Source organism: Pleurodeles waltl, chromosome 11 (genome assembly GCF_031143425.1).
Source record: "Pleurodeles waltl isolate 20211129_DDA chromosome 11, aPleWal1.hap1.20221129, whole genome shotgun sequence".
Lineage (NCBI taxonomy): Eukaryota > Metazoa > Chordata > Amphibia > Caudata > Salamandridae > Pleurodeles > Pleurodeles waltl.
Genome location: NC_090450.1, coordinates 1,004,536,413 through 1,004,550,347, shown reverse-complemented (window position 1 = coordinate 1,004,550,347; position 13,935 = coordinate 1,004,536,413). Strand labels below are relative to the sequence as shown.

Genomic DNA, 13,935 nt, shown 5'->3' with positions numbered 1-13,935 from the left:
TTGGTGCTTACGGCAAGCTCAGACCACACTCAGGAGTTCAGCCCATAAGCAGGAGTAGGTTACTGTTGGAATTTTCAGTCCAGCGATAGGAAAGAGGCATAAACGATATTGCATGTGGTAAAATGTCCAGATACTCGGCTCCTTGTCTCGCTTCCCCCATTGAATTTACTCCCCGCTTTAGCTGGTGGTAGTGGCGGTAGGACCGATTTCCCTCTTGTGAAGCGGGTCCACCCATCCACCATTGTTGGATATGTCCACCACTTGTGTAAGGAGTAGGGTGTAAATGTCCCTCTTGTGTTAAATGTTTCAAAACTCCATCAGGGGTATCCTGGGGCAGTAAAATACACCCCAAGTCCATCTCCAGCTTCGGAACTCTAACCAGAGATGTCACATGTATTTTCCATCTCCCATTTACAATATGATTTGCTCCCTGGACAGAACAGAAAACCTGCCTTCAGCTCCCCGGTAATTCTCTGATCTTCACCTACTCATGCGCTTTCCGAATGCCTCTAAATCCTCTGCCCACAGTTTATTAAAGGACCGCTGTCCACCTCACAGGGGTACCCCTTCACCTCCGAGGAAGAAGCACCAAACCCCCCCACCCCCAGGATGAGAAACTCATCTTTGTAAGGTGCCAAAGCGACACAGACCCAAGAAGCACAGGAGGGACATCTTAAGAATTGCGGGGCCCCGGGCAAAGTGTTTTTTGGGGGGCCTTTTTTCGAATTTATGCTCCAGTTTCAGCTCTTTCGTGCCCTCTTTGGCCAGGTCACTGTGCACAGGCGCACTCATCCACACTCTAAACGTGTTTACATCTAATTTTCAGGGACAGTGATTTATTTGTAATATTGTAACACAGCAGCAGCTCACTCATATTAAGGCAAATAATCGCTGACACCCTCACATTTCTTGTATGCGAAGTCCTGTTTTTGAACTAAAAAAAACTTGTTTATGGGTGTTGCACAGTGTTGAAAAACAAACATTTCTCTGCAAAATGTCTCTAATAGTCTCACATGCATCAACCACATTAAAAATAAATTAAAGAAAAACGGTATTTAAACAATCTTCTTAAGAATTATTCAAGGTCATCACAGCAAGACTCTGTGCAGAACAGAGCAGGCTCTAATCAGGGCCCCCCCGAAAGGCTGGGCCTCTGGGCCAGAGCTCACTTTTGCCCATGCCGTAAAACATCCCTAAAGCACAGAAAAGAAATGACCAGGAAAAGATGGCTCTCATGCTTTACTTTCAAGGTCACCAGCAATGGCCGTCTCAGGTCAGGGCCCTCCTATCTCTCTGCTTCAAAAATAAGCTCAAAACTCATCTCTTCAGAGAATATGTCAATAGATGCTGAGAAGGAACCTCCTGGATCCTTGTATCCAGGATACACCACAAAGAGGCCACAACAACATCCACCAAACACCTAAATCACAATCATGAGTCATGAGTCATGCTCTACCTCAAAATCATGAGTCATGCCCCACCTCAAAATCATGAGTCATGCCCCACCTCAAAATCATGAGTCATGCTCTACCTTAAAATCATGAGTCATGCCCCACCTCAAAATCATGAGTCATGCCCCACCTCAATCATGAGTCATGCCCTACCTCTTCACTGTGTGTGGCTCTCTGGTTCTTCATCTACTGATCTAATCAACCCTGTCCTAGGAGCTGAAGGCCCTGGACATGGACCTCTTTTCCAAGGTAGGTGTTGACACATCTTGACCAGTACATCTACTAAAGATTGAAAAAGGTGGCCAGAAACCACCTCGAAACTTGTCCTGGTGCTTACCTTTACCTACGGGGGTGGCGATTCCATTCATGAACTGGGACAGGGCTTTGCCTGGGGAGACGAGGGCGTCGGAGGAGGTCAGGGAGTTCCCGCTCAACAGGTCAATCTTGCCGGTTTGTTGCCGGAACCTTTCCAGCTCCTTGGAGAGGAGGTTGAACTGCTGACTCTGCATGCGGCACTTCAGCTCCAGCTCTCGGACCTTGGCCTGCGGACGAGAAACACAAGCGGTGCCGCTACATGGATGAACGCAGCATGGTGGACACACGGGCATGTGGATGGGCTCCGTATAGACGTAGCAGGTGCGCTATGTAGATGGGATCACATAATTACAACAGGAACCACGCGATCTGCCCATGGGACGCTGGGAGTGCGGCGCGGGGAGGAAGAATCTAGGTGGATGCGTACATCACCTCTGGGGATGCGAAGTAGGGGCACACTCCATTGGATACTTATAAATATCTGCAACTACAACTCCTATTGTACTCATGCTGAATATAGGAATAGTGAGCTGCTTGGGGCACCGGATTACCCTACACAAGTGTGTTTGGTGGACAACGGTGTCCTGAGGAGACCCCTAGAATCGTTTGTGGTCGAAATGCCGAGATTATTCACTTACATGGCTGTGCTTTGACTAAAGCGCGTGGGTTCAGCCGACTGTAGAGGCTTCACATAGGACTTATCTTTAGTTATGGAAACCACTGGTGAATGTACAGTGTGTCATTATATCGTGTCATTTGTATTCTGTGTTTTATGTGAGCACTGCGTCGCCTGCGCTATCACCTTTTCACGCTTGATACTTTGACTGGACATTGAAAATGAATCAAATATAAAAAAGATATATGTCCAAATCTACCATGTGCCCAGTACTAGTGTCTGCACAAGAGCCCCATCATGAGTTTGGTACAGGAGCATTCCAATTAAATTGATTTTGAATGAAGTAAAGTTGGTCACGGAGGCTCGCAGACCTAAGGGGTTGCTAGCTCGGAGTGAGTCCCACGTGACAATTGTTGTATTATTGGGTATCTAGATGGGATCAGCGTAAAAGGACCACAAGAGGTTTGACTACATCAATGGGCTCTGCAAGATGGATACAGAAGGGATGGACCTACGCGGACACAGACGCAGAAGGTGCAACTACAAGGAATGGGATCCGCGCGGCCGACATACCAAAAGTGGACCTAACCAGATGGTCTCGTCAAGTGAGTGCAAGAGACATTCGTGGTTCAGCCCACCAACTAGAGGAACTAGACGTGCACTGGTAGGGCGCTGTGCACTGCACGCGTGCAAGAGGCAGCTATGCGGATCAGGTCCTGGACAGTAGAGAGACCTACAGCACCATTACGTTGTCAGTCACAGTACAGAGGCAGCACAAGAGCTGCGCACACACAGCACAGGTGCTGTGGAATGGAGATGTCTACATGAGGGTTTCCTCGTCAATTAAGGAGACAGAGACTAATTGTTGCAGAAAAACAAGACTCTTCTTGATTATTAACCATCATGAATTTATGCATGACTGCATTTCTCTCCAACTTGAACAATCAGCTGGTAGCATGGGAATAGGTTTCTAACAAATTGCCTTCAGGGCCTTATTTGCAGGTGGTTTGGCATGGAAAATCATCCAGTGCTTGACGGAAGAGAATCCACTCTTGAAATTTACAGCATCATAGCATCCCTGTCGATGAGGAAATTATACTGATGGACTATCTTGCTGTTTTATCTTCTCTGTCAGAAATCAGAGAATTTTCCAATACCACGCATCTTTAAAACAGACTGTTAAAACCCCTGCATAACCTTTAAAGAACTGTATATAACTTTTTAAACATGTATTTAGATATATATTCTTTATCATTAAATATACAATCAAAGATTGTTTAAACAATCTACTCCATGAGATTCATATTGCAATTTCTAAACACAGACAATAGAAAGTTTTTTTTTATAATTATTGAGTCATGTCTGTTTTTGGCACCTGTGAATTCCAGTATTATCTAATGCTGTTTTATGTTAAGCTTGAGTTATAAAAGCATTTTAAACAGCACTGCATATCTATGCGATCCCCACACACAAAGATGATAAACATGTTTCGACTAAACTGAAGAATCAGACATAGCCTTCTTCAGGGCATTATACAGTTCTGTACTTTTATTTTTATTTTATGTTACATTCCCTGATTGACGCACTGATTACTTTCCAGAAGTAGTCAATGTAATTAGAACTGGAATTCTTATAGTCATTTTTTGAGTTGATGAGGAAAGGTGGCTTAATAACTTTCCCTCTGTGCGAAACTTTTGAGAAGATGGGACTTGAATCAGTATTTTACTATTATATTGTAATAAATTAAAGGTACTTCAATTGGAAGAAAGCCTCACAAGGAATCTATTGAAATAAACGATGTGCTTTTTACTAGTTACCCATGGACGGAAGCGTCTCAGACGGTCAATACACCCTGATCTGAGAACGTGTCGCTCTCTAACGGTCTTCCGCAAGAAAATAAAAACTTGTTGTTTTAACTCTGGAAATTAGAGTAGCCTTTTGGTGTGCTTCTGGGTCCCTTACTGTAGCGTAGCGCTGGGAAACCCTTCTTTTGGGTAGCCATGCGCTGTACAAATCTATAGACCAATAATAACAACACATTGCTCCACAGGAAAGGATTACATTTTTTTTTAAACAAAAACAGAACCCAGAACCCGAATGTTTGCTTTTATGTACCTAGAACTTAAAGAGTATTTGTGAGCTTTAATTATGACAATTAAAGTCAGAATTTTCTACATTAAGGTGGAGCCGAAGCTACTTGCAAGTAGTCAACATTCATTTCCACCATGGAACACATCACTGAGAGGGCGGCACAGGGTTCTACCAAAAAAGATAATTCTCTTTAGATCACAGAGCAAGAAGCCTGAAGGGGAGGGTGAACATGTTTTTCTAAGGTAGGTTCATGTATAAAAATCGATTATTTTGTGGTACTTTTCACTAAGAGGAACTGCAGTGATAAAGTGTGTCTCAGAATGTGTGATAAAATGAATGCAACCAATCTTAAATTGTTGTAAACATTTACCACAGCCAAAAATCAGCAAGGCAGAGTTTCCTGATTATCTGCAGAGTCAAATAATGTGGGGCCAGACGTATTTGATCACCATATCACTTCTACTACACAAACTCGCACTTCTGGGGAAAATGACCCTCAATCCAGCACTTTGCGAACAAACCAGAACTTTGTCAATTTGAAGATAATCCGGAAAAAAATCAGGGCCCCAGGGGAAGGTGCAGAGACAAAGCATCCACATTTCTACATGAAATATTCTACGTGAAATGTGCATTCTCAAACTAGAAGATTGCAAGCATTTTTGCACAGTATTTATTTACTCACAGCTTGGGTGTTAGTTACATGAATGTAGATGGAATGCATTGTTAGTAATTTCTAAGGTACCAGGGACTCAGTTTTACGATGAACCCTTTCAGTTTTCAGGTCAAGTGGAAAAAGCTCAACGTTCTTTTACGAATAAGTTGGAAAACAACATTTAAAACTAGACAAAAATTCAAAAATGACTTCTAGTCCTGGGTTTAGAGAGTCTCGCATTTTTCAGTGCTATAGAAACAAGGGCACCCAAATGTAAGCTACACATTGGTACAGCTAGAAAAAATCTAGAAAAACTATTCTAGAAAAGCAAAATAAAAGTGTGAACCATTAGCAATCAGCAAAGTCTGCGTCTTGTCACTGAGCTCTGCGGCTCTTAGCATCACTAACTTCTCCGCATATTAATAACATTTCTTTAAGAAAAACGTGTATTTTATTTGACATTCATGAAAACACTGATGACTGTAGCCTGCCTCGCCACTCAAACTGCCATCTGTGAACTTGTCCCTCAAGGAAGAGCTCATTAGGAATAAAACCCATAAAAGTTATTTAGTTCTGCACGTCTGTAGCATGTTTTTAGACAGGACTCATTTTCACGTTGAAAGTCAATTCAATTCTGCTCCAGGTTAATCAATATTTGCACCTCGGAGGTCATGGTAGAAAACATGGATGACCTGTGCACTCCCTGCAGGTATCTGGGGCCTAACTCTCAAAGTGAACGTGTTGCAATTCATACTTTACACACCAGGTGGTGCTGTTGTCTGGACATTTAAGGGAATTGCTGAATTAGCAGGAATTACTTTTTGGACCCGCAACCGACACCTGTGGCGACCATTTTGTCTTAACCACCCTTTCGACAAGTCTTCGATGCTGGATAATAGGGCCGGCTTTAGTGCTGGTGGCGCCTAGTGCGACTAGCTTTTATGGTGCCCACCCCCATGACTTCCTCCTCAGACTCTCTCACTACCACCCAGCAAAAGTCCACCTCACCTCCCAGTAGCCCTTCCCTCACACATTTCATTTGTGTTAAAGCACAGGTGAAGGCTTTCTTTACTAATCTAATCAGCTATCCACATAAAATACAGATCTGTTCTTTGCTGCAGGCACGTTAGCGCTCGGCTCTATGACGAGTCAGAACTGTGCTAGACAAACTAGTAGGAACATTAATCAGAAAAGTTATCTTGACATTGTTATTGCTGCCTGAAAGCTGGATACACAAGGAACTCTGCAGCGGGTGCTCTTAAATCGTACATTATTGGTAATCACATCACCCTCCAACCCTGAGGTCAGTGCTCCCCCCTCCAGGTAGCGCTCAGTGTGGCTGCACCCGACACCCCCCCCTAAAGCCGGGCCTGCTGGATAACCAGGCTTGTTTCCCAGGTGTTTACCTGAGTGGTCTCAGATCCAGACCTGAGCAGGTGAAGGAAGCAGAGAGCCTGAGCTGGGGTAGGGGGTAGTTTAAGAGGGGTGGGGGCAGGCGGTGCCTCAGGAATCCATGATTACCGCCCTGCGCTGATCACAGATCTTTGCTCTGCGCCTGAAGCGCCGTCAGTCAGTGGGGTTCCCTAGCTCCAGATAGTCTCATCTTGTGGTCATCCACAGTTTTGGCTTGGATGTGTCTAGCATTCCTGAGTTTTGGTGAATTTGGTTCACTAACGTTCCTGAATACTCCTGTGGCTGGAACGCCTGAGTGTATCCCATGTCTACCACTCCTTGACTGGACTTGGCAATCCAGGAGGCTATTCCTTGCTGTGGTATCCCAGATTTACAGGATAGTCCTGGTGTTCATCTTTGTGCGCTTCCTGTTAATTCCCTGTTGCGTGGTGTTTTTTCTGGGATGCCTGCACCTCTTAGCTCTCGCTTGTCCCTGTCTCTCCTTCGCTCTTGAGTTCTATATCTCTTGAAACCTTTCCTCCTTTCCATGCAGGCTGGACTTTCTTCACTTCTGGCTCCTCCGCCTGGCTGAGGCACCTCAGCGACATACTGCCCGCTCCTATGCTGCTTTTCCAGTCACGTCCAAAGGAGGCGTTATGCAACAGGCCCATGCTTTTAAGCGCACTGCGCTCCTGAGAGCAATGCACCAGGGTTTACTAATGATGTGGCTCGGGGGAGCTGAGCACGCAGAGGTTCACTCTGTGGAATTCTGCAGAGTTACATGAAAACTCAGCAAGATTCAGCGGCGTTCAGCGAATAGGCGAAAATCTGCACTTCACACTGGTCATGCTGATTTTTAGTGCTGGGAGCTCGTTCTGAGTTGAAAAACACAGCGAGAATGGCACCGGACAGGGCGCCAGAGGGCGCTTCTGCTCGAGCTGATTTTGCTGCCACTCAAGTAGATTCTCGACGCGAGAGGCAGCTTTCTCACCATGTACGGTCGCAACCACGGTGAGAAAATCTCGCCGGATGCCCTCCGACAGCATGAAAATCATGCTTGGGGATGCCAATTTTCACTTGCGTTCGCAGAGTTACTATTGGTGAGCAGTGCGTGAGAAAAACTCTGCCACTCGCGGTTGGCGGAATTCAGCCCAAACTCCGCGTTACAAGTAAATATGAAGCGGCCAAAGTTCTGGCAACTCTGCTGGAGGGGCGAAATGTATCACCCCCTCCTACGAGTCATAACTCAGTCTACCACTACACACCACCAGAGGCTGGTTCGGTGTTATTTTCAACATTCCTATAAGAGCAAATGCATTTTTTTATAATTAGATTTTATCGCCCAGGTGGCCCCACGTGAAGTTGTATCCAGCTCCCACAAAAACCTTTGAGAGACCTTTCTAGTTTCTTCTCTCTGCCAGTCTGCCACCAGCTTACTTGCTGAATGGATGCAGTCGTTGCACTATGAGGTTTGCCAGTACGGGTCTGGCGCACACTCACCTCAGGTCAAGCGATGCCCACTGTTTCTGTGTGGCATTGCTTCTTTGGGTCAGTATGGTGCCTTGTGTGCAGCACAGTCAACAAACATTGGTAACCCCAGTTTAGTGCTTCATTCTGGAACTGTTTGTTCCCTCTCTTGTATCCTGGGATGTGGGGAGCTGGAAACCGCCCCCAGACCCCTGGCCGGTATCAGCCCTAATCTACAAGCTTGTGCCAACCAGACTGAACTCAGTGTCTGCGGCTCTGCCTATGTTTCCACTTAGACTCTCAAAGTCAATATGCTTCAAAAATATTTCTTGTTTTAAAGGTCAGGCGTGACAAAAATAAATTGCGTATACATTTTATTCTAAGAAGATAGTGGTTCCTCCTTGCAAACTATGATATGAAAATAAAGCTGGGAGCAGTGTGGCTGCAGGAGGGTGCTAACCCTGTGCTACAGGTCACAAATTGTCTAAGACAGTCGTTCCCAACCTTTTGACTTCTGTGGACCCCCACTTTATCATTACTGGAACCCGGTGACCCCCACTGAATCATTATTGGAATCTGGGGACCTCTCACTGAGTCATTACTGAAAGCTGGTGAACTAATCTATTAATATTATTTAATTTTCTAAGCAGTCGTGGACCCCCTGAGGAGGCTTAACGGACCCCCAGGGGTGCCCGGACCACAGGTTGGGAACCACTGGTGTAAGAAGTTAGCTCTTCTGAAGTATTAGTTGCTGCTGTTCCTTTAAGGACAAGCCCCTCCTCCACTTCCTGTCCGCACCGGCAGTGACAAGGGCAGCAGCTTCCGCTGATGGTTCACACAGGGCACCCATGCACGTCCAGTAGCCACATCTCCACAAATACCTGCATGCTGTCCAAGGTGTTCTGCGTGAAGCGCAAATAAATCCAACAAAAGACACAACAACAAAATGTGGAAAAAATAAAAATTAACGACAGTTTTACAGACGTTGTTTATACATCAAAAGAAAATCACATTTAAACAGTTACCATGTACAGTGCGTGCAAACCACACGAGTGAAAGAGGCAACTTCATGGGCCACGGGGAGGGCGAGAGAACTCCAGGGCCACACGGGAAGGGAGAGACACCTCTAGGGTCACACGGGGAGGGAGAGACACCTCTAGGGCCACACAGGGCGGGAGAGACAACTCCAGGGCCACACAGGGAGGGAGAGACAACTCTAGGGTCACACAGGGCGGGAGAGACAACTCCAGGGCCACACAGGAGGAGAGACACCTCTAAGGCCACACAGGGAAGGGGAGAGACACGTCTAGGGCCACACAGGGAGAGAGAGACAACTGTAAGGCCACAGGGGAGAGAGAGACAACTCTAGGTCCACACAAGGGGAGAGACAACTCTACGGTCATACAGGGAGAGGGAGAGACACGCCTAGGTCCACACAGGGAGAGAGACACCTCTAGGGCAACACAGGGGGGGAGAGACACCTCTAGGGCCACACAGGGGGAGAGAGACAACTCCAGGTCCACCCAGGGGAAGAGAGACAAATCTAGGTCCACAAAGGAGGAAAGAGACAAATCTAGGTCCACAAAGGAGGAGAGAGACAACTCTAGGGCCACAGGCGAAAGAGAGACAACTCCATGGCCAAACAGGGAGAGAGAGAACTCTAGTGCCACACAGGGAGAGAGACAACTCTAGGTCCACACAGGGGGAGAGATAGCTCTAGGGCCACACAGGGGGGAGAGACAGCTCTAGGGCCACACAGGGGGAGAGAGACAACTCCAGGTTCACCCAGGGGAAGAGAGACAAATCTAGGTCCACAAAGGAGGAGCGAGACAACTCTAGGGCCACAGGCGAAAGAGAGACAACTCTATGGCCAAACAGGGAGAGAGAGAACTCTAGGGCCACACAGTGAGAGAGACAACTCTAGGCCCACACAGGGGGAGAGACAGCTCTAGGGCCACACAGGGGGGAGAGACAGCTCTAGTGCAACACAGGGGGAAAGGGACAACTCCATGGTCACACAGGGGAAGAGAGACAACTCTAGGGCCACACAGGGGGAGAGAGACAACTCTAGGGCCACACAGGGGGAGAGAGACACCTCTAGTGCCACACAGGGGGAGAAAGATAACTCTGGGCCCACACAGGGAGAGAGGCAACTCTAGGGTCACACATGGGGAGAGAGGCAATTCCAGGGCCACACAGTGGGACAGAGGCAACTCCAGGGCCACACGGGTGAGAGAAACAACTCCAGGGCCATACAGGAGAGAGAGGCAATTCTAGGGCCACACAGTGGGAGAGGCAATTCTAGGGTCACACAGAGGAAGAGAAACAACTCCATGGCTACACAGGGGGAAAGAGACAATTCTAGGGCCACACAGGTGAGAGAGACAACTACATGGCCACACAGGAAGATAGACACAACTCTAGGGCCAGATAGTGGGGAGAGAAACTCTAGGGGCACACAGGTGAGAGAGGCAACTCCATGGCCACACAGGGATAGAGAGAGACAACCCTAGGGCCACACAGATGAGAGAAACATTTCCATGGCCACAAGGGGCAAGAACTCTAGGGCCACACAGGGGGAGAGAGACAACTCTACAGTGAGATGGATGAAAGAGACAACTTCAGCGCTAGGAGACCACAGGTGACACAGGTAGCGCTAGGAGATCACGGGTGGCACAGACGTGCTAGGGTACAACAGGTGGCACAGATATACTAGGAGACCACAGGTTGCGGACAGCACTAAGAGACCACAGATGGCACAGACAGCGCTAGGAGACCCCAGGATACACAGACCGTGCTACGGTGACACAGGCATGAGACTCCACTATGAAACACTGGAGACAGAATGAGTGCCCAGGCTGCAGGGACATCAGAAACAGGACCAGTAGAACACAGGCTAGAGGAAACATTACTGGCCTGGGAGTGATTAACAGCTAATGTAGGATGCACAGATATAAACATAAAGTCAGACTTTTTAAGCAATTGTAGTTGCCAGACCCACACACGCAGCTCAGCCACTTCCTGCTCATCACATGGTCCACACATGGTCCTTTGGCCTTGCCTTTGCGTAGCCTCTTGTTTCTGCCGCACAACTTAAGACATGGAATGATTGCACTATGAAGTGCCAGAATCATGATTAATATATATTTAAACACTGTTGTGCTTCAAACTTTCCTGCAGAAGGCGTTGCCTTTCCTATTCAGTATCTACCTGGAGCTGGAGTTTCACAAGTTTGTAGAGAGAGGCCAGTATGGAGCCTGAAGCGAGACACAGACGACCCTGAACCAGCCCAAGATGGGACCAAAAACAGACTGGAAAGGGACCAGAGGCAATTAGAGGCCTTCCAGGGCCAAACCAGAGATGAGCCAACGTGAGCTAATTTCTTCAACACTTGAAACTGTTTCAATGTAGCAGGTTAGGTTATATTTCATTACTGACACTTATTAAAAGTGAGTTTTTTAAAATGAATTTAGAATTATTTAAGAATCCTCTCTTGTCGCGAACCCTGAGACAAGTCATTTTGTCAAACAGACCTCGTACAAAGTCAATGGTGTTATCCAACCACAAGTAAGGTGATGGGAGGAATGCTTGCAAAGAGTCTAAACCACTGGCAATCGTACCAAGTAGCACACGTTTTCTAGTCTTGTGCACTTTCCATATGTATTTAAAAAATGGATAATATTCCTGAGTCAGCCTTAATGAGGTTCAGCTTTTGTATGCCCCTGCTGAGCCTCTGCTACCCAGCTGTCAGGTCCAAGTCCCCCTGAAAAATATGCCCATTTGGGGTGATTACCTTTTCATGGAAGAAGAAGGGGAGAGTTCTACATAAGATGATCAGCTTCCTCTCTCACAACCCTGGACATTTATTCCCCTCACACACTCAGGGGAGAGCAGGCAGAAGTCTGGCATCAGTCATCCCAGGGGCTCCCTTTGAACTTGTCAAGGGAAGGAACCAGTTTTATCTGGGAAGACTCAGGTCCGGAGAAGAAGTCTTTCACAACCTTGGTTGAAAACATATACCTTGGAAGTTCCCAGAAAGCTGCGCAGGGGGTTAGGACAGCCCAGGGGTTGCTCCCAGGAAATGTCAGCCCTGGGGGCAGGGCTGAAGAGCCATCTCTGCATTCAGTGGATGTTCCCACCTACTGCGCAAGGAAATAGACTGTGCGAAGAGTGGAACCGCAGAAGAGGAAAGCAAAGGACCTCTTGCTGATGAAGTCCTGGCTGGAGTAGCTGGTCATGGTGGAGTTGTATCCTTGGAATTTAGTGGACTATCTCCAGCTGCTGGCACAAACTTCCCTACTCCCCATGCGGGACAGTAAGGGATTCTCATGGACATCTGTGGACTAGTGCTGACTGGGAGTGCTCTTAGAGGGTGGCGAAAGTGCTCCTCCTTGCCTTGTAAGGGGAGGAAGGCTTGGGGTGCAGGCAGGCTGAGTGGTTTGCCTTAAAAGGAATAGGGTGCTCCTGCAAGAAGACCCAGGGCCAGACGACTACCAAGAGGTAGGACAGGAGAGAAGGTCCTGACCTCTGTCCTACCTTCAGCTGCTAGAAATGCAACACATCAATGCCAGAAAATGAGAAAATAATCTTTAAAAGAATTTTAGAAGCATCTAAAAATTTAGAGGCCAGGTGGCCTTAAAATGACACTGCTGCTGTCTAGAACATGTCACCAGGAGCAGAAAATCCTTTTAAATGTGTCCCTCGGTGGCTAGAAATACTTGAAGTTCCTCGGGCGGCTCTTGCGGGGCCTCTATGGTCAACTCAATGACTCACACAAGGCTGTTGGTGCCACCTGGTCCTAAGAAATGGACAATCTAATCCTTAGTATTCTTAATATTCACTCTGGCCCTCAGAGGCCCATGTCATGTGTGCCCCCTGGAGGTACCAAGGAGCCCTTACAGTCACTGCAAAGTTTTTATTTTATTTCCCTAATCAGAGATATGGGAACCACACATTCAATCTGCCAGGGAAGCCTGTGGGCCCTTCCACGTGTCCCTCTGAAGAGCAAGGGGCTTCCCAAACTTTACAAGGACCAAAGCCATGTCCATGGTCAGTGGGAGACTGGAAACAGTCTGTCTTCCAGTGAAGGGTGATGGTGCCAAGCACTGCCGACAGATGAAGCAGAACCAGTAGGCCTGCGTCGCTGTGTTTGGTTATATGTGGGGCTGTCACAGTGTTCTATTTAAGTTAGACTCCAGACTGACATGAGTGTCGGATATCATTGTCGGGGATGTGCACCAGATGTTGCATAGACTGCTTTTTGAATAACTTTTCCAAAAAAGAGGAGTTTGGAGCCTGGTGTGAAGTTCTGCAAGTCCACCGGGTGTAGGTTGTCTCAAGTGATAGAGAAATACGACCTGATTGTGGTGTTGATGGTCAAACCCTCTCTTCTAGAGGTGCATTTACTATTTAGTGAATTCCTGCAGCCATGTCTTGTGCTCGTAGTTTTAGCAAGTTTGCAGCGAAAAGACCCTCTATGTACGCATACAAAGCCTTGCCGACAAAAGACCAGCATACATCAACAAACGAATGACCTTCCACCAACCGACCAGACACCTGCGATCCGCCTCCCTCTTCATCGCAGAGACACCCCTGGATACTCCGATTCAACAGCAGAGGGCGCTCCTCCTCTCACCTGACAGCCAAAGCCTGGAACCACCTTCCCCTGCACCTCAGGACCACTGCATCACTCCAGGAATTCAGAAAAGGACTCAAGACCTGGCTGTTCGAATTAACAGAGCACCGCGAGGCAGCTAGCAACTCCAGCGCCTTGAGACCCTCACGTGTGATTTGCCGCACTCTATAAATCCTGATTGATTGGGTAGGTAGGGGTTGGTTGAAGTGATAACCTAGAGTTTGTCATGTGCATCTAGTGTCTTTTCAATGATGAGCTTTCTTTAATATTTCTTGGCAGGACTTCCAGCTATATTTTTGCATCTCAGATGGATTTT

At 47.2% G+C, this 13,935-nt stretch overlaps 1 protein-coding gene across 2 annotated transcripts in view; it reads right to left on the bottom strand.

Moving 5' to 3' along the window:
* The window catches only part of RIMBP2 (RIMS binding protein 2), a 1,257,287-nt gene that overhangs the window by 387,853 nt on the left and 855,499 nt on the right, over positions 1-13,935 (bottom strand). The window contains exons 11-12 of one of the 2 annotated variants that reach the window (XM_069215362.1): positions 8,866-8,886; positions 1,789-1,993 (exon numbers count right to left, since the gene is read on the bottom strand). In XM_069215362.1, coding sequence (XP_069071463.1) covers positions 1,789-1,993; positions 8,866-8,886 — 226 coding nt within the window. The remainder of the gene's footprint in view (positions 1-1,788; positions 1,994-8,865; positions 8,887-13,935) is intronic. The other variant, XM_069215363.1, reaches the window with a different exon arrangement.